The sequence below is a fragment of the Bombina bombina genome, chromosome 6, assembly GCF_027579735.1.
Source record: "Bombina bombina isolate aBomBom1 chromosome 6, aBomBom1.pri, whole genome shotgun sequence".
In the NCBI taxonomy this organism is placed as follows: domain Eukaryota; kingdom Metazoa; phylum Chordata; class Amphibia; order Anura; family Bombinatoridae; genus Bombina; species Bombina bombina.
The window spans coordinates 504,296,171-504,317,314 of record NC_069504.1 but is presented as its reverse complement, the minus strand read 5'-3'; the positions used below and the strand labels follow the sequence as shown (position 1 = coordinate 504,317,314).

Here is a 21,144-nt window from a genome sequence, read left to right as displayed (position 1 = left end):
AAGATTTACCATAAGATATGGCGTAAATACCTATATTGGTGTGAATCCAAAGGTTACTCTTGGAGTAAGGTTAGGATTCCTAGGATATTGTCTTTTCTACAAGAAGGTTTAGAAAAGGGTTTATCTGCTAGTTCATTAAAGGGACAGATCTCAGCTCTGTCCATTCTGTTACACAAACGTCTGTCAGAAGTTCCTGACGTCCAGGCTTTTTGTCAGGCTTTGACCAGGATTAAGCCTGTGTTTAAAACTGTTGCTCCACCATGGAGTTTAAACCTTGTTCTTAATGTTTTACAGGGCGTTCCGTTTGAACCCCTTCATTCCATTGATATAAAGTTGTTATCTTGGAAAGTTCTATTTTTAATGGCTATTTCCTCGGCTCGAAGAGTCTCTGAATTATCAGCCTTACATTGTGATTCTCCTTATTTGATTTTTCATTCGGATAAGGTAGTCCTGCGTACTAAACCTGGGTTCTTACCTAAGGTAGTTACTAACAGGAATATCAATCAAGTGAAGGATTTGGGCATAAAGAAGGAACAACAATCTAAGAAGGAACGTCTACTGCACAACCTGGATGTAGTCCGTGCTCTAAAATTTTACTTACAGGCAACTAAGGAATTTCGACAAACGTCTTCTCTGTTTGTCATTTACTCTGGGCAGAGGAGAGGTCAAAAAGCTTCCGCTACCTCTCTTTCTTTTTGGCTTCGTAGCATAATTCGTTTAGCTTATGAGACTGCTGGACAGCAGCCTCCTGAAAGAATTACAGCTCATTCTACTAGAGCTGTGGCTTCCACTTGGGCCTTCAAGAATGAGGCCTCTGTTGAACAGATTTGCAAGGCTGCAACTTGGTCTTCGCTTCATACTTTTTCCAAATTTTACAAATTTGACACTTTTGCTTCATTGGAGGCTATTTTTGGGAGAAAGGTTCTTCAGGCAGTGGTTCCTTCTGTATAAAGAGTCTGCCTATCCCTCCCGTCATCCGTGTACTTTTGCTTTGGTATTGGTATCCCAGAAGTAATGATGACCCGTGGACTGATCACACTTAACAGAAGAAAACATAATTTATGCTTACCTGATTAATTCCTTTCTTCTGTAGTGTGATCAGTCCACGGCCCGCCCTGTTTCTAAGGCAGGTAAATATTTTTTAATTTATACTCCAGTCACCACTTCACCCTTGGCTTTTCCTTTCTCGTTGGTCCTTGGTCGAATGACTGGGAGTGACGTAGAGGGGAGGAGCTATATGCAGCTCTGCTGGGTGAATCCTCTTACACTTCCTGTTGGGGAGGAGTAATATCCCAGAAGTAATGATGACCCGTGGACTGATCACACTACAGGAGAAAGGAATTTATCAGGTAAGCATAAATTATGTTTTTTCTGACAGATGTCAAAGTCAAAACTTCTAAGCGCTTGTCAAGTTCTTCATTCAGTTCCACGTCCTTCCATAGCTCAGTGCATGGAAGTAGTAGGGTTGATGGTTGCAGCAATGGACATAGATGAATTTGCGCAAAAAGATCTAAGACCATTACAACTGTGCATGCTGAAACAGTGGAATGGGGACTATACAGACTTGTCTCCAGTGATTCAAGTAGATCAGAAGACCAGAGATTCATTCCGTTGGTGGCTAACCCTGGACCACCTATCCCAGGGAATGAGCTTCCGCAGACCAGAGTGGGTCATCGTCACGACCGACGCCAGTCTAGTGGGCTGGGGCTCGGTCTGGGAATCCTTGAAAGCTCAGGGACTATGGTCTCGGGAAGAGTCTCTTCTCCCGATAAACATTCTGGAACTAAGAGCGATATTCAATGCTCTCAGGGCTTGGCCTCAGCTAGCAAAGGCCAGATTCATAAGATTCCAATCAGACAACATGACGACTGTTGCTTATATCAATCATCAGGGGGGAACAAGGAGTTCCCTGGCGATGAAAGAAGTGACCAAAATAATACAATGGGCGGAGGATCACTCCTGTCACCTATCTGCGATCCACATCCCAGGAGTGGAAAACTGGGAGGCGGATTATCTGAGTCGTCGGACTTTCCATCCGGGGGAGTGGGAACTCCACCCGGAGATATTTGCCCAGTTGACCCAATTATGGGGCACTCCAGACATGGATCTGATGGCGTCTCGTCAGAACTTCAAGGTTCCTTGCTACGGGTCCAGATCCAGGGATCCCAAGGCGACTAGTGGATGCACTAGTAGCGCCTTGGACCTTCAATCTAGCTTATGTGTTTCCACCGTTTCCTCTCATTCCCAGGCTGGTAGCCAGGATCAAGCAGGAGAGGGACTCGGTGATCTTGATAGCTCCTGCGTGGCCACGCAGGACTTGGTATGCAGACCTGGTGAATATGTCATCGGCTCCACCATGGAAGCTACCTTTTGAGACAGGACCTTCTTGTACAGGGTCCATTCGAACATCCAAATCTAGTCTCCCTCCAGCTGACGGCTTGGAGATTGAACGCTTGATTCTATCAAAGCGTGGATTTTCAGATTCTGTGATAGATACTCTGGTTCAAGCCAGAAAACCGGTAACTAGAAAAATTTACCATAAAATATGGAAAAGATATATCTGCTGGTGTGAATCCAAGGGATTCCCATGGAATAAGATAAAGATTCCTAAGATCCTTTCCTTTCTACAAGAAGGTTTGGATAAAGGATTATCTGCGAGTTCTCTAAAGGGACAGTTTCTGCCTTATCTGTCTTACTACACAAACGACTGGCAGCTGTGCCAGATGTTCAAGCATTTGTTCAGGCTCTGGTTAGGATCAAGCCTGTTTACAGACCTTTGACTCCTCCCTGGAGTTTAAATCTAGTTCTTTCAGTTCTTCAAGGGGTTCCGTTTGAACCTTTACATTCCATAGATATTAAGTTGTTATCTTGGAAAGTTTTGTTTTTGGTTGCTATTTCTTCTGCTAGAAGAGTTTCTGAGTTATCTGCTCTGCAGTGTACTCCGCCCTATCTGGTGTTCCATTCAGATAAGGTTGTTTTGCGTACTAAGCCTGGTTTTCTTCCAAAGGTTGTTTCCAACAAAATATTAACCAGGAGATAGTTGTACCTTCTTTATGTCCGAATCCAGTTACAAAGAAGGAACTTTTGCTACACAATTTAGATGTAGTCCGTGCTCTAAAATTCTACTTAGAAGCTACAAAAGAGTTCAGACAAACATCTTCTCTGTTTGTCGTCTATTCTGGTAAAAGGAGAGGTCAAAAAGCAACTTCTACCTCTCTTTCCTTTTGGCTTAAAAGCATCATCAGATTGGCTTATGAGACTGCCGGACGGCAGCCTCCTGAAAGAATCACAGCTCACTCCACTAGGGCTGTGGCTTCCACATGGGCCTTCAAGAACGAGGCTTCTGTTGATCAGATATGTAAGGCAGCGACTTGGTCTTCACTGCACACTTTTGCCAAATTTTACAAATTTGATACTTTTGCTTCTTCGGAGGCTATTTTTGGGAGAAAGGTTTTGCAAGCCGTGGTGCCTTCCGTTTAGGTAACCTTATTTGCTCCCTCCCTTCATCAGTGTCCTAAAGCTTTGGTATTGGTTCCCACAAGTAAGGATGACGCCGTGGACCGGACACACCAATGTTGGAGAAAACAGAATTTATGCTTACCTGATAAATTACTTTCTCCAACGGTGTGTCCGGTCCACGGCTCGCCCTGGTTTTTTAATCGGGTTTGATGATTTATTTTCTTTAACTATAGTCACCACGGCACCCTATGGTTTCTCCTATTTTTTTTTCCTCCGGTCGGTCGAATGACTGGGGTGGGCGGAGCCTAGGAGGGACTATATGGCCAGCTTTGCTGGGACTCTTTGCCATTTCCTGTTGGGGGAAGAGATATTCCCACAAGTAAGGATGACGCCGTGGACCCGACACACCGTTGGAGAAAGTAATTTATCAGGTAAGCATAAATTCTGTTTTTGAATTCAGTTTCTAGACATTCCTGTAACATTTTTGTCCACCTGTTAGGATTTACACAATTTTGGATAAACACATAGGCAAAACCCCAATTCGGAGCCACTTACATTTCACACCCACCGGTTTCAAGCAACCTGGAATCTATCCACCTGTGCATTGTAACCCATTGTTTTTATAGTGTGCATAAGCGCTCCTAGCATTCACATATTAGAATTTAAGATTTATGCGATAGACATTATTTGTTAGATTTTTTTTTTTTTTTTTTTTTTTAAATTGTTCCTTGTGTTTCAATATAAATTTTAAAGTGTAACATGGATCCATGACTAATTGTTGTATAATTTTAAATGTACCAACTTTTTTATCTTATGTATTAAATCATATTATTTCAACCTATTGTTACCTTTGGTATTTGACTATCTGCCCATAGACCCTGCCTACGTTGTTTGGCGCTCTGATATCCAATCTTAAAACTTCTTCAAAGAAGGAACGTCTTTTGCATAATCTAGACTTAGTCCATGCCTTGAAGTTTTACTTACAGGCTACTAAAGATTTTCGCCAAACATCTAACCTGTTTGTTGTTTACTCTGGACAGAGGAGATGTCAAAAGGCCTCAGCAACCTCTCTTTTTGGCTTTGGAGTATAATCCGTTTAGCCTATGATACTGCTGGACAGCAGCCCCCTGAAAGGATTACAGCTCATTCTACTAGAGCTGTGGCTTCCACCTGGGCCTTTAAAAAATGAGGCTTCTGTTGAACAGATTTGCAAGGCTGCGACTTGGTCTTCGCTTCATACCTTTTCCAAATTTTTACAAATTTGATACTTTTGCTTCTTCGGAGGCTGTTTTTGGGAGACAGGTTCTACAGGCAGTGGTTCCTTCCGTTTAAGTTCCTGCCTTGTCCCTCCCATCATCCGTGTACTTTAGCTTTGATAATGGTATACCACAAATAATGGATGATCCGTGGACTGGATACACTTAAAAAGAGAAAACATAATTTATGCTTACCTGATAAATTTATTTCTCTTGTAGTGTATCCAGTCCACGGCCCGCCCTGTCTTTTTAAGGCAGGTCTAAATTTTAATTAAACTAGTCACCACTGCACCCTATGGTTTCTCCTTTCTCGACTTGTTTCGGTCGAATGACTGAATATGGCAGTGAGGGGAGGAGCTATATAGCAGCTCTGCTGTGGGTGATCCTCTTGCAACTTCCTGTTGGGAAGGAGAATATCCCACAAGTAATGGATGATCCGTGGACTGGATACACTACAAGAGAAATAAATTTATCAGGTAAGCATAAATTGTTTTTTTTGCTTATGTTTACAGTTAGATGTTTTTTTTTAATTTTTTTTTTTTTACTTTTACTGTGCCAGATTTTTACATTTCATAAAAATATACACTTCCATGGCAATAAATTAAAGTGGGGTATGTGATAGGCCCCAAACTAAAGATAGGCCTATCAGAAGAAATACTCTCATTGTTAATAACTAAAATCACAAGTCATAAAATTGTAACATAACCTTCCCAAAATCCTGGCAAACCTATGCATGGGGGGCATAGGTGTACTCATGGTGCCTTGCAGAAAACAACCTGAAGTATTCTTTTGCAATAACTTACAACAGTCTCTCCTAAATCATAGTCAAAAAGCAATGTGTTTTTAAAAGTTAAAATTGAAAAATAACCACCAAACACTTTCTCCAATTTTTTGGGCTAAAACGGTTGCTTCAAAGGCATCAAAGCACACCATATACAATACCTTGGGGTGTCAACTTTTCAAATATATGCACATTCATTTAAAACAAATAAATTGGTATGTTAAAAGACCCCCCAAAAAGACGATAGGCAAAGAAAATATGTTAAATGTGAAAAAAAAATCACAAACTCATGTCAGACATTTGGCATTGCACCCCCCAAACAAGCCACCAAACCTATGCATAGGTGGTATCACTGAACTCAGGGGATGTTGGTGACCACATATTGGTGTCTTCTTTGGTAGTAACACATAACAGGAGCTGTGAATCCATGTCTAAAGTACAATGTATGTGAACAATAACACAAAAAATGAATGCCCAATAGTTTGACAAAGACTAGTGGTTGAATTAGTGCATGGAAAGTGTTAAAATACCAGCATTTGAAATACCCTAGGGTGTCTACTTTTAAAAAATATATGGTTTGATGGGGTAAATTCCATTGTCCAGCTTTAGATATGTCCCAAATAGGACATGGGTGCATGATGACTGATGTGAAAATTCCAAGTTGAAAAACTGGAATGCGCTCTCTAAAAATAAGGGCTTTTAGCCCACAGAGAACCCGACACACCTATACGTGGGTGGTATCGCTGTACCCAGGAGATGCTACTGAAGACATATTAGGGTGTTATTTGTCAGTAACCCTTAAGATTATCAGTAAATGTATTCTTAAATTGCTGTTTTGTCAAAAAATCTAATTATTCTCCCCCCCCCCCCAAACTTTGGCATAGATTGGTGGTAAAATGGTTGCATGAAAAAAGTCAAAATACCCCAAGTTTAATACCTTAGGTTGTCTTCTTTTAAAAAATATATACAGTTGAAGGGTTATTCAGGGATTCCTGACAGAGATTGGTGTTACAATGTAACTGTCGCCAATTTTGAAAAAACATGGTTTTGAAATTGCTACTTGTACTTATTGCCCTATTAATTGCAAAAAAAGCAAAGAATATGTAAACATTGGGTATTTCTAAACTCAAGACAAAATTTAGAAACTGTTTAGCATTGGTATTTTATGGTGGTTGTAGATGTGTAAGATTTTGGGGCTCAAAGTTAGAAAGTTTTTTTTCATTTTTTCCTAATATTTTATAAAAACTTTTTATAGTAAATTATAAGATATGATGAAAATAATGGTATCTTTAGAAAGTCCATTTAATGGCGAGAAAAACGGTATATGTGTGGGTACAGTAAATGAGTAAGAGGAAAATTACAGTTAAACTCAAACATCGCAGAAATGCAAAAACAGCCTTGGTCCCAGATGGTCAACAAATTGAAAAGTGGTCTGGTCACTAAGGGGTTACGGCTGTTTTGCAGAACGTGTATGCTTTTTTTTTTCTCTTAAAGGCGCAGTACAGTTTTTTTAAGATTGTTAGTTTTTTCACTAAATAAAGTGTTTTCATGCTTGTTTGTAGTCAATACTAGCCTGTTCAACATGTCTGACATTGAGGAAAGTCAATGTTCAATATGTTTAGAAGCCATTGTGGAACCTCCACTTAGAATTTGTCCCTCATGCACTGAAAGGTCAATAAATTGCAAAGAACATATTTTAGCTACTAAAAATATGTTGCAAGAGGATTCTGTCAGAGGGGAATCAGGTTATGCCATCTAATTCTCCCCAAGTGTCACAACCATTAACGCCCGCACAAGCAACGCCAAGTACTTCTAGTGCGTCTAATTCTTTCACCCTGAAAGATATGGCCGCAGTTATGAATACTTCCCTCAGAGGTTTTATCTAAGTTGCCTGGGTTGTAGGGGAAGCGCAATATGTCTGGTGTGAGAACAAACGCTGAGCCCTCTGACGCTTTATTGGCCATATCCGATGTACCCACACAATGTTCTGAGTTGGGGGTGAGGGATTCGCTGGCTGAGGGAGACTTTGTCTGAGGGAACATATTTATTGAATCAGAAGACTCGAATATGGCGGCTTTCAAATTTAAACTAGAACATCTCCGCTTATTGCTCAGGGAGGTTTTAGCGACTCTGGATGATTGTGACCCTATTGTAGTTCCAGAGAAATTGTGTAAAATGGACAGATTCCTAGAGGTTCCTGCCTACACTGTTTTTCCGGTCCCTAAGAGGATTTCGGACATTGTTACTAAGGAGTGGGATAGACCAGGCATTCCGTTCGCTCCCCCTCCTACTATTAAGAAAATGTTTCCCATATCAGACACCGTGCGGCACTCGTGGCAGACGGTCCCTAAGGTGGAGGGAGCTATTTCTACCATGGCTCAGCATACAACTATACCTGTTGAGGACAGTTGTGCTTTCAAAGATCCTATGGATAAAAGATTAGAGGGTCTCCTGAAGAAAATATTTGTTCAAGGTTTTCTTCTTCAATCTATAGCGTGCATTGATCCTGTAACTCCTGCAGCGTCCTTTTGGTTCGAAGCTCTGGAAGAGGCTCTTCAGGTTGAAACCCCATTAGAGGATATTCTGGATAGAATTAGGGCTCTCAAGCTTGCTAATTCTTTCATTTAAGATGCCGCTTTTCAATTGTCTAAATTAGTGACGAAGAATTCAGGTTTTGCCATTTTAGCGCGGTGGTTCCCAAAAAAGAGGGAACCTTCAGACCCATTTTGGATCTCAAGATCCTAAACAAATTCCTCAGAGTCCCATCCTTCAAGATGGAGACCATTCTGACTTTTTTGCCAATGATCCAGGAGGGTCAATATATGATCACCGTGGACTTAAAGGATGCGTATCTACACATTCCTATCCACAAAGATCACCAGTTCCTCAGGTTCGCTTTCCTGGACAAGCATTACCAGTTTGTGTCTCTTCTGTTCGGGTTGGCCACAGCTCCCAGAATTTTCACAAAGGTGCTAGGGTACCTTCTGGCGGTTCTAAGGCCACGGGGCATAGCAATGGCGCCTTATCTGGATGATATCTTAATCCAGGCGTTGACTTACCAACTAGCCAAGTCTCACACGGACATCGTTTTGGCTTTTCTAAGATCTCACGTGTGGAAGTTGAACATAAAGAGTTCACTTATCCCTCTCACAAGAGTTAAATTCCTGGGAACTCTGATTCGGTGGAATTTTTCTGACGGAGGTCAGGAAATCAAAGATTTTTTTTTTTTTTTTTTTTTTTTTTATTGAGAAAAGTAGATACAAACATGTATACTATCAATATCCACGCAGGGATAACATTTTGTTTGTATAAACACAGTTTCCAAGTAACTTTAGATATAATAAAAAAAGACATTCAGTCAAGAACAAATTATGATGACCAACAGTGGGGTCTTGGTATCATAAAACAATCTATTTAAATATAGGCTAAGGACCCAGACATAAGTTGACAAGACATTAATAAAAGTTAGACTCTAAAGTTACCAAAATGATTTCTCATTTTCTGATATTTTATATCCACAGTTAGTTCCTCTTTGACATTAGGGGTCACTTTTGGACCTTTGAAGACTGAAATAAACAGTAATGAGGAAGTTGGCTTTTGGAGTGGCCACTCTTGGGCCTATAAGCTTGGATATGGGGGGGGATATCAGCAGACAAGAGCTGCTCAGTGAGACAATAAGGAGGGGGACTGGGCTATTATAAATTCGAAATACAATACTCAACAGTAAAAATTATAATGGGGGGGTGGGAGGGCGGAGCCAGGTAGCATATCAAATATAGGAATATACAGAGGGTACAGAGCTTTAATGCATACTACAGTATAAACTTATTCTCTATATACATCGTGCGTAAATCTTATAACAATGTATGTATATAACAATATAAGATAGAGTTAAAATAAAAGTAGTTAACGCCTGTTAATCTATAACTATAGGGGATCACTCTTAGGTTTCAAATGGCGCATCTCTTTTTCTAACGTAGTACTAGCTGTAAGGTATGAAACTCTATAGATGCCACACTGTCTCGGCCGCTGACAGTACAGCAAAGCACAATGGTGGGTGTCATGTAATAATTAAATATTCACCATCAATGAGTTACTCCCATATAGACCACGCTTACTAAAGTGAACATATTATTCAATGATTTCAGTCTCCTGAAAAGCAGAGCATGAACAATCATGTGAGTAGACTTTACTGGAGTGGTCCCTACAAAAATCACCTGAAATAGCGTTATAGCAGTTATAAATTACTAAAGGGATGTCTATCAGAACAATATTATAAAGAAAAGTATTCTGGAATGTAGCCCGATATAGTTAAATAAAGTAAATGAGAACTTGAGTAAATTAGCATAAGAACAACACACAATAATAGACCATTGCAGCTAAAACATACCTTGATCCTCATTAAACAATTAATCAACAGTAGAAACATCATATATATATAGGCATTACAATAAGAACTACTGGTTGCATAATTATGTAAACAGGAAGAACGTTGTGAGCTCGCAGTCCGAGCAAAAGAGACGCATCTCATAAACAAAATCAGCAACATGCCGCTTACCAAAATAAAATTAACAAGTCAAACAGTAACAGGTATAGTAAGACTGCGAGATTAAGGAATAATTTGAATTTGTGATTATTGTAATACCAAAGTCATTATTTACCCCTGACTAGTTTCATAAAAGGTAATTAAAGATGGAGATAATTGGCTGAAGCAGCGCAAAGATAACTTAAAATCAAATTAGATTTAAGTGACTGGATTTAACTGCGAAGATAAGCTCCTGAGAACATAAAGAGATGGCTTGTACTATCCCAAGTAGCTCACAAGAATCATCTATATGTAAATGACATACTAACGATACAGACAAATCCAGGGTCCCCTTATTAACTAGCATGGCAAACAGCTGAATATTGGGATTCCTGATTAATTGCAGAGCTATATGTATAGAACCCCTCCAGGTTAGTACTAGTAGGTTGGATTTACAGTAGTCTAAATGCAAAGAAGAACATAGTTGGAACTACAGAATTATAAATCCATTGGCTCTCAACTTACATAGCAACCAATTGACAGTATAGTTGATATAACAATAGCTCTTGTGTGACCCCTGAGGTCTACTAATATAAGGCTAACACCAGCAAGTTATATGCAATAGTCAGATCTACTGCACATATTATAAAATGGGGTATCTCATGCATCAGGGTAGGTGGGTTCAAAACAGTAATAAGGAGATGTTCACTATTTCCAAATTAATAGCGTCGATTAGTTAGTACATTTAGCTTATTGACAACTAAATAAAAAAAAAAATGCCACTAAGGGCTTATATTATAACAAACATAGCATATGAGTAATAGTTAGGCTTAATATCGATACAATAAAGAAGCAGTGCTTACCCATCTTCTTGCAGACAATGCCACACAGCGTTGTTTCAGCGTTTCTTCGGCGTGTACACACTTGTGCCCCCCCCTTCACCGCTGACGTCAGAATCCAGGAGCCATACAGGAGTCTCCGCCCAAGACGTCCGATAAGCAGCAGCCAACACAAGAACAATTAGTACGGCTGCACCAGAAAAACTGACGAGGAGAGCTTCGTAATGTGGTAAAAAGGATTTATTGGGCAAAAATATAAAATCAAAAATTATACTGACATAGTCACCATCAAGTGAAAAATAACTCACTCCCGGACCGGAGTGAGTAAAGAGTAGCAAAAAAGAAACAGTATACGCGTTTCGTGCGGGACTACCGCACTTGATCACTACATATCTAACAAATCCTAATGCTACTCTTAAATAGCCTCAAGCTATCTAATTAGTACAGCTTCCTGTTAACTCTTAAGTGGCTATTACTAAGACCTGACACACAAAATAGAATAAACTATACCTTAATAGCAGAAATGTGATAAACATTCTAAGCACAAATTTAAACATTATTTTAAACACAATATTTAAAGAGGATATTATTAGCTATTCTATTCTCAGTAAAGTAATACTTGAGAATGATTAAAATCCTTTTTACCACATTACGAAGCTCTCCTCGTCAGTTTTTCTGGTGCAGCCGTACTAATTGTTCTTTAGTTAGGCTTAATAACCCAAGAAAAGTTCCCCAGCTGCTCAGTGTGATAACTCATCATTTAGGGAGTTAGCTGATGTAGAAAGTCTGGTATTATCCAACAGTGGGGAAAAGTGACTGAATATTGGTAGCAAACCTAACACATTACTGATCAGTTACAGTCTGGTAAACAGGGGAGAACTACCAAGTTCCTGAAATGTATTAGAGCATGGGTTACACTGATCCAAATGTGACAGATTTTATAGGATTCTGTCAGTGGTGAGCTGTCCATTATCACAACTCAAGATTAGTGATGAGAGAGTCTCCCCGGGTCCCATGATGACCTCCCCAGGGTAAACAAGTGTAATGAGCACAGCTTAGTAACCAAGACCCGGTATTTCACTAAGTCACTAAAGTCTCGATGACACATAAGGGCAGTAAGAAAGGCAGTTATGCTTTTATGGAAAATCAGCACCCTTGATAGTTTGTCAGAGAATTGACTCTCAGAGACCTTCTGTGTCGACTTGGTCTTTTTATCACATAGCAGTGTATTGCCTTCTAGCTGTACATGTATGGGAGCATTAAGTGCTTCAACATGTGTAAGGGATCGGAGCTCCTCTCGGTACCCAACCTCTGATGAGCAGCTTACCGGATCGTTCCCTAAGGGGGTCTCCCTCGGCTCATTCCATTGCTTGACTTCAAGTACTCGATGGCGGGCTACTTCCCCCCAAGCAAGGCTGTCGCAGTATGGGGCAAGATCTGTGGTAGGACTAAACACAACCCCGGTGAGGTCCTCTGTAGCCACTGCAGTCTGTTCTCCCGAAGAGTCGGATTGACCTTTATAAGTCGGCAGTGGAGCGCTTTCTGTCTCGTTGCATGCTGGGGTCTTAGAAGGTGTCATGCCGAGTTTTATGGCCTCAAACACACTAGCAAATCCGGCAGACGTTCTAGCCTCCATCTCATTTAGGGCTGCCTGTATAGCGATATAACGTTCCTCTTCACCCGGTGCCATAATGAAAGCGTAGGTGTGTAAAGCAAGTGAAAATCTTTAAAGATATATACAGTCCTCGCCAAAGGGATCCTTTCCTCAGGCAAGCTCAGGTTGCAGTGCTTTTTCAGATAGTTAGCTTACGCTGTGAAGCATAAGACTGAGCCGCCATTTTGTGTGTACTGAGTCACAGCTCTCCAGGGGAGTAGACGCAGTTTTTATGTAACTAAAGTCCCATCAAGTTGAAAAACAATCAGAGTATGAGTTTATTTGCAATGTGGGCTCTTTCTCCTCAGGTTTGCTAAGATCTGTCTCTGTAAAATCCGTTAGATGTACATTAGCTGCAGGAGCTCCCTAATACACGTCTTGTCTTGTCGGTTGCTGGCTCCGCCCCCCGGAAATCAAATATTTTAAACACCTGCCGAGCGCTTCATTCCATTCCTTGGCCGTCTGTGGCTTAGTGTATGGAGTCAATCGGCTTAACGGTAGTGGCAATGGACATAGTTCCGTTTGCTCGCTTGTATCTCAGACCACTGCAACTTTGCATGCACAAACAGTGGAATGGGGATTATGCAGATTTATCTCCTCAGACAAATCTGGACCAAGAGACCAGAGACTCTTCTTTGATGGTTGTCACAGGATCATCTGTCCAAGGGAATGTGTTTTCGCAGGCCAGCGTGGGTCATAGTAACGACAGACGCCAGCCTATTGGGCTGGGGTGCAGTCTGGAATTCCCTGAAAGCACAGGGTTTGTTGTCTCAGGAGGAGGCTCTCCTCCCGATAAATATTCAAGAACTGAGCGTTATTCAACGCGCTTCAGGCGTGGCCTCAGCTGGCGTCGGCCAGATTCATAAGATCCAGTCGGACTATATCACGACTGTAGCATATATCAATCAGGGGGGAACAAAGAGTTCTCTAGCGATGAGGTTACCAAAATAATTCGATGGGCAGAGACTCACTCTTGCCATCTATCAGCAATCTATATCCCAGGAGTGGAGAACTGGGAAGCAGATTTTCTAAGTCGTCAGACTTTTCATCAGGGGGCGTGGGAGCTCCATCCGGAGGTGTTTGCACAATTGATTCGGCAATGGGGCACACCAGAATTGGATCTGATGGCGTCTCGTCAGAACGCCAAACTTCCTTGTTACGGGTCCAGGTCAAGGTATCCTCATACTGATAGATGCTGTAGCAGTACCCTGGTCGTTCAATCTGGCTTATGTGTTTCCTCTCCTCCCTCGTTTGATTGCCAGACTCAACAGGAGAGAGCTTTGGTGATTTTGATAGCACCTGCGTGGCCATGCAGGACTTGGTATGCAGACCTGGTGGGCATGTCATCTCTTCCACCATGGACTCTGCCACTGAGACATAACCTTCTGATTCAAGGTCTGTTCCAGCATCCAAATCTAGTTACTCTGCGGCTGACTGCTTGGAGATTGAACGCTTGATCTTATCCAAGCGGGGTTTCTCGGAGTCGGTCATAGATACCTTGATTCAGGCTTGAAAGCCTGTCACCAGGAAAATTTATGATAAGATATGGCGTAAATATCTTTATTGGTGCGAATCCAAAGGCTACTCATGGAGTAAGATCAGGATTCATAGGATTTTGTCCTTTCTCCAAGAAGGATTGGAGAAGGGGCTATCAGCTAGTTCCTTAAAGGTACAGATATCTGCTTTATCAATTCTACTGCACAAACGTCTGGCAGATGCTCCAGATGTTCAGTCGTTTTGTCAGGCTTTAGTTAGAATCAAGCCTTTGTTTAAACCTGTTGCTCTGCCATGGAGTTTGAATTCAGTTTTTAAAGTTCTTCAAGGGGTTCCGTTTGAACCTATGCATTCCATAGATATTAAGCTTTTATCTTGGAAAGTTCTGTTTTTAGTTGCTATCTCTTCGGCTAGAAGAGTTTCTGAACTTTCTGCATTGCAGTGCAACTCGTCTTATCTTGTTTTCCATGTTGATAAGGTGGTTTTGCGTACCAAACCTGGATTCCTTCCTAAGGTTGTTACGAATAAGAATATTAATCAGGAAATTGTTGTTCCTTCTGTGTCCTAATCCTTCCTCTAAGAAGAAGCGTCTATTGCAAAACTTGGACGTGGTTCGTGCTTTGAAGTTTTACTTGCAAGCGACCAAAAATTTCCGTCAATCATCTTCTTTGTTGTCTATTCTGGAAAACGTAGAGGTCAAAAAGCTACGGCTACCTCTCGTGCCTTTTGGCTGAAAAGCATCATCCGTTTGGCATACAAGACTGCTGGACAGCAGCCTCCTGAAAGAATTACAGCTCACTCTGTTAGAGCGGTGGCTTCCACATGGGCTTTTAAAAATGATGCTTCTGTTGAACACATTTGTAAGGCTGCGACATGGTCTTCACTTCATACCTTTTCCAAATTTTCCACCTTTGCTTCTTCAGAGGCTATTTTTGGGAGAAAAGTTCTTCAAGCAGTGGTGCCTTCTGTTTAATCTGTTTGTCTTGTCCCTCACGTTCATCCATGTCCTGTAACTTTGATATTGTATCCCACAAGTAAAGGATGAATCCGTGGACTCGTCTTACCTTTATAGAAGAAAACTAAATTTATGCTTACCTGATAAATTGATTTCTTCTATGGTAAGACGAGTCCACGGCCCGCCCTTTCATTTTAATACAGATTATATTTTTTTGACATAAACTTGTTGCCTCTGCACCTTGTAGTTTCTCCTTTTTCTTCATGTAGATTGCCCCACAAGGAATTATAACATTTATCCCCTTAATGTGTAAACCGGATTGAAATTAGGCCTAAATCCGGAAAAAACACCCTCAGCACCTTGCCACAGTCCTGCTGTGGCCCTACCTGCCCTCAGGGATAGTAAATGTGGGGTTAAAGCTTTGATTTGGCCCAAAACATCCACCAGGGCCCTCAGGAGTTAGAGCTTGCTGCGAGAAACTAGCTGCGCATCTGAGGCGCGAAAATAGGCCGCGCCAATCTCACTCGATGTCTCTACAGCCTCAAAGAACCGCACCAGAGCAGTTTTAACTAGCCATGTGGGTTCTGAGACCCAAAAATTAAGCTAAGTGTACCCTCAAAGTTGGCCAAAATGTTCTTGCCCACAAACATTTGCAACTCAGTGTCAACCATCTTTGTAATTGGCCCCTTATGCAAGCTTAGTAATGCCCTTCTTATTAGCTCTAGGATTACTGCTTACCCTTACCCTCCTGGATGTTATGTCAGCTGTTCTGAAATACAGTCTCTCCAGAAAAATATGACTGAACATACCTCACTGCTGCATAACATGAAAACATTCCTCACACTGAAGTTTCTTGTACTCCTCAGCCTCTGTGGGAACAGCACTGGATCTTCGTTAAAAATGCTAAGATCATGCTCCTCCAGGCAGCAGTCTTCATCCATCTGCTGCCTGAGAGTAAATGGTACACACCGGTGCCATTTAAAATAAACTCTTGCTTGAAGAAATTAAAAACTAATATTTTATCACCTCTTTCACTTTACCCTTCCTAGTACTTAGAGTAGGCAAAGAGAATCACCGGGGGGTGGAGCTAAGGGAGGAGCTATATAGACAGCTCTGCTGTGGTGCTCTTTGCCACTTCCTGTTAGCAGGAGGATAATATCCCCCAAGTAAAGGATGAATCCGTGGACTCGTCTTACCATAGAAGAAATCAATTTATCAGGTAAGCATAAATTTATTTTTTTCTTCGTTCTCTTGCTATCTTTATTTAAAAAGCAGGAATGTAAATCTTAGCAGCCTGCCCTTTTTAGGTACAGCTCCATGGATAGTGCTTGCTTATAAGTGGCTGATATCTAGCTACCAATAAGCAAGCATAACCCAGGTTCTCGACTAAAAATGGGATGTCTCCTTTGCATCACATTCCTATTTTTTTTTTTAAAATAAAGATAGCAAGAGAACGAAGAAAAATGAATAGGAGTAAATTAGAAAGTTGCTTAAAGGGAAAGTCTAGTATAAATTAAACTTTCATTATTCAGATAGGATTTTTATTTTAATCAACTTTCCAATTTACTTTTATCAAATTTGCTTTTTTCTCTTGGTATTTTTAGTTTAAACTAAACATTGGCAGACTCATATGCTAATTTCTAAGCTTTTGAGGGCTGCCTCTTATCACATGCTTTTTAAATCTCTTTTTAACACATAGACAGAGTACACGTAGGCCATATAGATAACACTGTTCAGGCACAGGGGGGTATTTAAGATTTAGCTCAAAACAATGCTAAATGCTAGACAATAGATAATAAACAGTCAGTCATGTGATCAGGGGGCTGGAAGAAGGTTCCTTGATACAAGGTAATCAGAGGTGAAAAGTTTATTAATATAATTGTGTTGGTTATGCCAAACTGGGGAATGGGTAATAAAGGGATTAGCTATCTTTTAAAACAATAATTCTATGGTAGACTGTCCCTTTAAAATTGCTGCTTTATCTGAATTATGATAGAAACAAATTGGTATGTTAGTCTTGTGTTAAAGGGACACTAAACTCAGAGGTGGGCGTGATTAAAGTGATGGTAAAGTTTTAAGATTGTTCTGCACAGTATATTAAGTCAAAATTTCAGCCACAATATTTGGAAAGGACGATGTGATTTGTAAACAAGCCCTGGTGTCAGTCAATCTGATCATATTCGATCTGATTGACTGCTGTACGCCGCTGAGAGGCGGCAGATCCATTTAAGGAGCAGTGGTCCTAAGACTGCTGCTTTTTAACTCCCGTTTCCGGCAAGCCTGAAGGCTCTTTCGGAAACAGGGCGAGTTGGTGTGATGGATTGTGGCCTTTCACCACCATGAAAGAAATTAATTTATTAGGTAAGTATAAATTATTTTGTGAGTTTTTTTTTTTTTTTTTTTTTGTATCCTTTTTCTACTTAGGAAAATATTGAGGGCAACCGTTCATCCTTTGTGGCTGGGTACAAATGGGTTAATCTATCAAATATATAGTCTCAATTGGATTTTGCAATAATTCTGGTTTTGTCTTCTGTCCTTGGATAAATGTCTGATATCCTCTGTTTTGTTTTTGTTTCCCCCCCCCCCCCCATTTCAGTGTAATGTTGTAACCTTTACTTTACAGTCCAGTCTTCGCATCTCCCCTCCATTACCATTCCTTCCCCTGGGTGCTGGCATGTCTCGTGACCTTTTGAAGTTTGGTGTTGGCTCAAGGCTAGATCAAGACCATGCTGCACTTGCAGCAGCTGTGTCTCCTGGAGGAGTATCAAAGCGCTGGCCTGGCACCTCTGTGTGGCCTTCCTGGGACTTGCTTGAATCTTCTGAGGATCCCTTTAGCATTGAGAGGGAAGCACGTCTGCACAGACAGGCTGCAGGTAAGAAAGTTAAGTTGATCTAAATCCAGATTTACTCATTGGCATTTTTAGCTTATGTGATTGGAGTTTGTGGCTGTATAGTTAACCCTTTAATGACAGGCATGTGATCGTGATATTTCAATGATGGGATCGGATCAGGGGGACGTCCCTTTGAAGCTATGCACACCCTCCAGACCACAATCCCATCTAGGAAGTGCCATTGGCTTCAGGACAGCCACACTGCTCACACGTTCTATTCCATGCTAACAGCGTTTAGGACGGAATAGAATGCCCCAACGTTGGTAGAAGGTTAAAGGGCCACTGTAAGTAAATATTTTCTATGCCTGTTACTAACTAACTACCCCAAATACGCTTTTTATCAATAGCATTTCATTAACATATCTCTACCGTATATCAGAAATCTTGTCTGCAAATTTAATTGTTTTCCAAACCCACTCCGTGGGTATCCTTTACTCTGTACCAATCCGTTTACAATACCTAGGTTTCAAAATGGCGCTTTAAACACAGTTATTGGTTTAAGTATTTTGAACACTCAGTGCTGAAAATAGTGGGCAGGATAACGTAACATCATCGGAGAATAAAATATGTAACTTTTAGAACGTTATGAAACTTCGTTTTGGAAATAATATAGGTCAGTAGGTTTTAATTAATGTTTATTAACTTTAATATGTTTAGCTTAAAAATTATAACAGAAAGTAATCCTTTAAAGCGCCACTGTAAGTAAATATTTTCTATGCCTGTTAATAACTAACTTACCCAAATTCGCTTTTTATCAATAGCATTTCATTAACATATCTCTACCGTATGTCAGAAATTTTGTCTGCAAATTTAATTGTTTTCCAAACCCACTCCGTGGGTATCCTTTGCTCTGTACCAATCCGTTTACAATACCTAGGTTTCAAAATGGCGCTTTAAACACAGTTATTGGTTTAAGTATTTTGAACATGCAGTGCTGAAAATAGTGGGCAGGATAACGTGACATCATTGGCGAATAAAAGATAACTTTTAGAACGTGATGAAACTTCGTTTTGGAGAAAATATAGGTCAGTAGGTTTTAATTAATGTTTATTAACTTTAATATGTTAGTTGTTTAGCTTAAAAATTATAACAGAAAGTAATCCTTTAAGCAAATTTGACTTGACTTAAAGGGACAGTCTAGTCAAAATTAAACTTTTCATTATTCAAATTGTACTTGTAATATTTATCTTTACAATTTACTTTTATCATATTTGCGTTATCTTGGTATTCTTAGTTGAAACAAAATCTAGGTAAACTCGTATGCTAATTTATAAGCCCTTTAAAGGCTGCTGCTTGTCATATGCTTTAATTGCTTTTCACAACAAGAGACTAGTTCGTGAGGGCCATATAGATAACTGTCCACACCCGGGGAGTTATTAAAGATTTAGCACAACAGAGTACTAAATGCAAGTCAATAGATAATAGTCATGTGTTCAGGGGACAGTCAAAAGATGCTTAAGGTAATCACAGAGGTAAAAAGTATTTCTCCTGTTAAGTGTGGTCAGTCCACGGGTCATCATTACTTCTGGGATATTAACTCCTCCCCAACAGGAAGTGCAAGAGGATTCACCCAGCAGAGCTGCTATATAGCTCCTCCCCTCTACGTCACCTCCAGTCATTCTCTTGCACCCAACGAATAGATAGGATGTGTGAGAGGACTGTGGTGATTATACTTAGTTTTATACCTTCAATCAAAAGTTTGTTATTTTATAATAGCACCGGAGTGTGTTATTCCTTCTCTGGTAGAATTTGAAGAAGAATCTACCTGAGTTTTTTCTATGATTTTAGCCGGCGTAGTTAAGATCATATTGCCGTTTCTCGACCATCTGAGGAGAGGTAAACTTCAGATCAGGGGACAGTGGGCAGATTAATCTGCAAGAGGTATGTAGCAGCTTATTATTTTCTGACAATGGAATTGATGAGAAAATTCTGCCATACCGATATAATGTAAACTCAGCCTTAAATGCAGTAGCAGCAACTGGTATCAGGCTGTCATGTATGTATATTTTACACTTCAGTATTGTGGGGAATGGCACTTCACTGGAATTATACTGTATGCATAAGACTTTAGCCTAATTTGCAGGGACTAGCAACAGGCTTTTTAATAACACTTAATTTATTTATGTTAAACGTTTTTTGCTGGCATGTAAAATCGTTTAATTTTCTGAGGTACTGGGTGAAAAAATGTTTTGGGCACTATTTTTTCCACTTGGCAGTCGTTTTTATTTAATTTATGACAGTTTACTGATCTCTCTCACTGTTGTGTATGAGGGGGAGGGGCCTTTTTTGGCGCTTTTGCTACGCATCAAAAAATTCAGTCAGAAGTTTATTGTCTTTCCTGCATGATCCGGTTCATCTCTACAGAACTCAGGGGTCTTCAAAACTTGTTTTGAGGGAGGTAATCACTCACAGCAGAGCTGTGAGATTGTAGTTGACAGCAGAAAAAAAAATACAGAAATAAACGTTTTTTATCACAATCAGGGTTAGTTATCCTTTGCTAATGGGAGCAATCCTTTGCTAAAAGTGTGTTTTTTACAAAGATTTGATGCTATAACTTTTCAGTTTATCAATTTTCAACTGTCATAACTTTTTCTGTGCTTCTTATAGGCACAGTACGTTTTCATATTATAGTAAATTACTTGAAAAGTATTTCCAAGTTGCTAGTTTATTTGCTAGTGTGTTAAACATGTCTGATTCAGAGGAAGATATCTGTGCTATATGTGCTAAAGCCAAAGTGGAGCCCAATAGAAATTTATGTACTAACTGCATTGATGCTACTTTAAATAAAAGTCAATCTGTACAAATTGAACATATTTCACCAAACAACGAGGGGAGAGTTATGCCGACTAACTCGCCTCACGTGTCAGTACCTGCATCTCCCGCTCGGGAGGTGCGTGATATTGTAGCGCCGAGTACATCTGGGCGGCCATTACAAATCACATTACAGGATATGGCTACTGTTATGACTGAAGTTTTGGCTTAATTACCAGAACTAAGAGGTAAGCGTGATCACTCTGGGGTGAGAACAGAGTGCGCTGATAATATTAGGGCCATGTCAGACACTGCGTCACAATTTGCAGAACATGAGGACGGAGAGCTTCATTCTGCGGGTGACGGTTCTGATCCAAACAGACTGGATTCAGATATTTAAAATTTTAAATTTAAGCTGGAAAACCTCCGTGTATTACTAGGGGAGGTGTTAGCGGCTCTAAATGATTGTGACACAGTTGCAATACCAGAGAAATTGTGTAGGTTGGATAAATATTTTGCGGTACCGTCGAGTACTGACG

The 21,144-nt window shown here is 40.4% G+C and overlaps 1 protein-coding gene across 1 annotated transcript in view; it reads left to right on the top strand.

The window, feature by feature from the left end:
- The window catches only part of CPEB1 (cytoplasmic polyadenylation element binding protein 1), a 387,216-nt gene that overhangs the window by 113,357 nt on the left and 252,715 nt on the right, over positions 1–21,144 (top strand). The window contains exon 2 of the mRNA XM_053719311.1: positions 17,587–17,836. Coding sequence (XP_053575286.1) covers positions 17,587–17,836 — 250 coding nt within the window. The remainder of the gene's footprint in view (positions 1–17,586; positions 17,837–21,144) is intronic.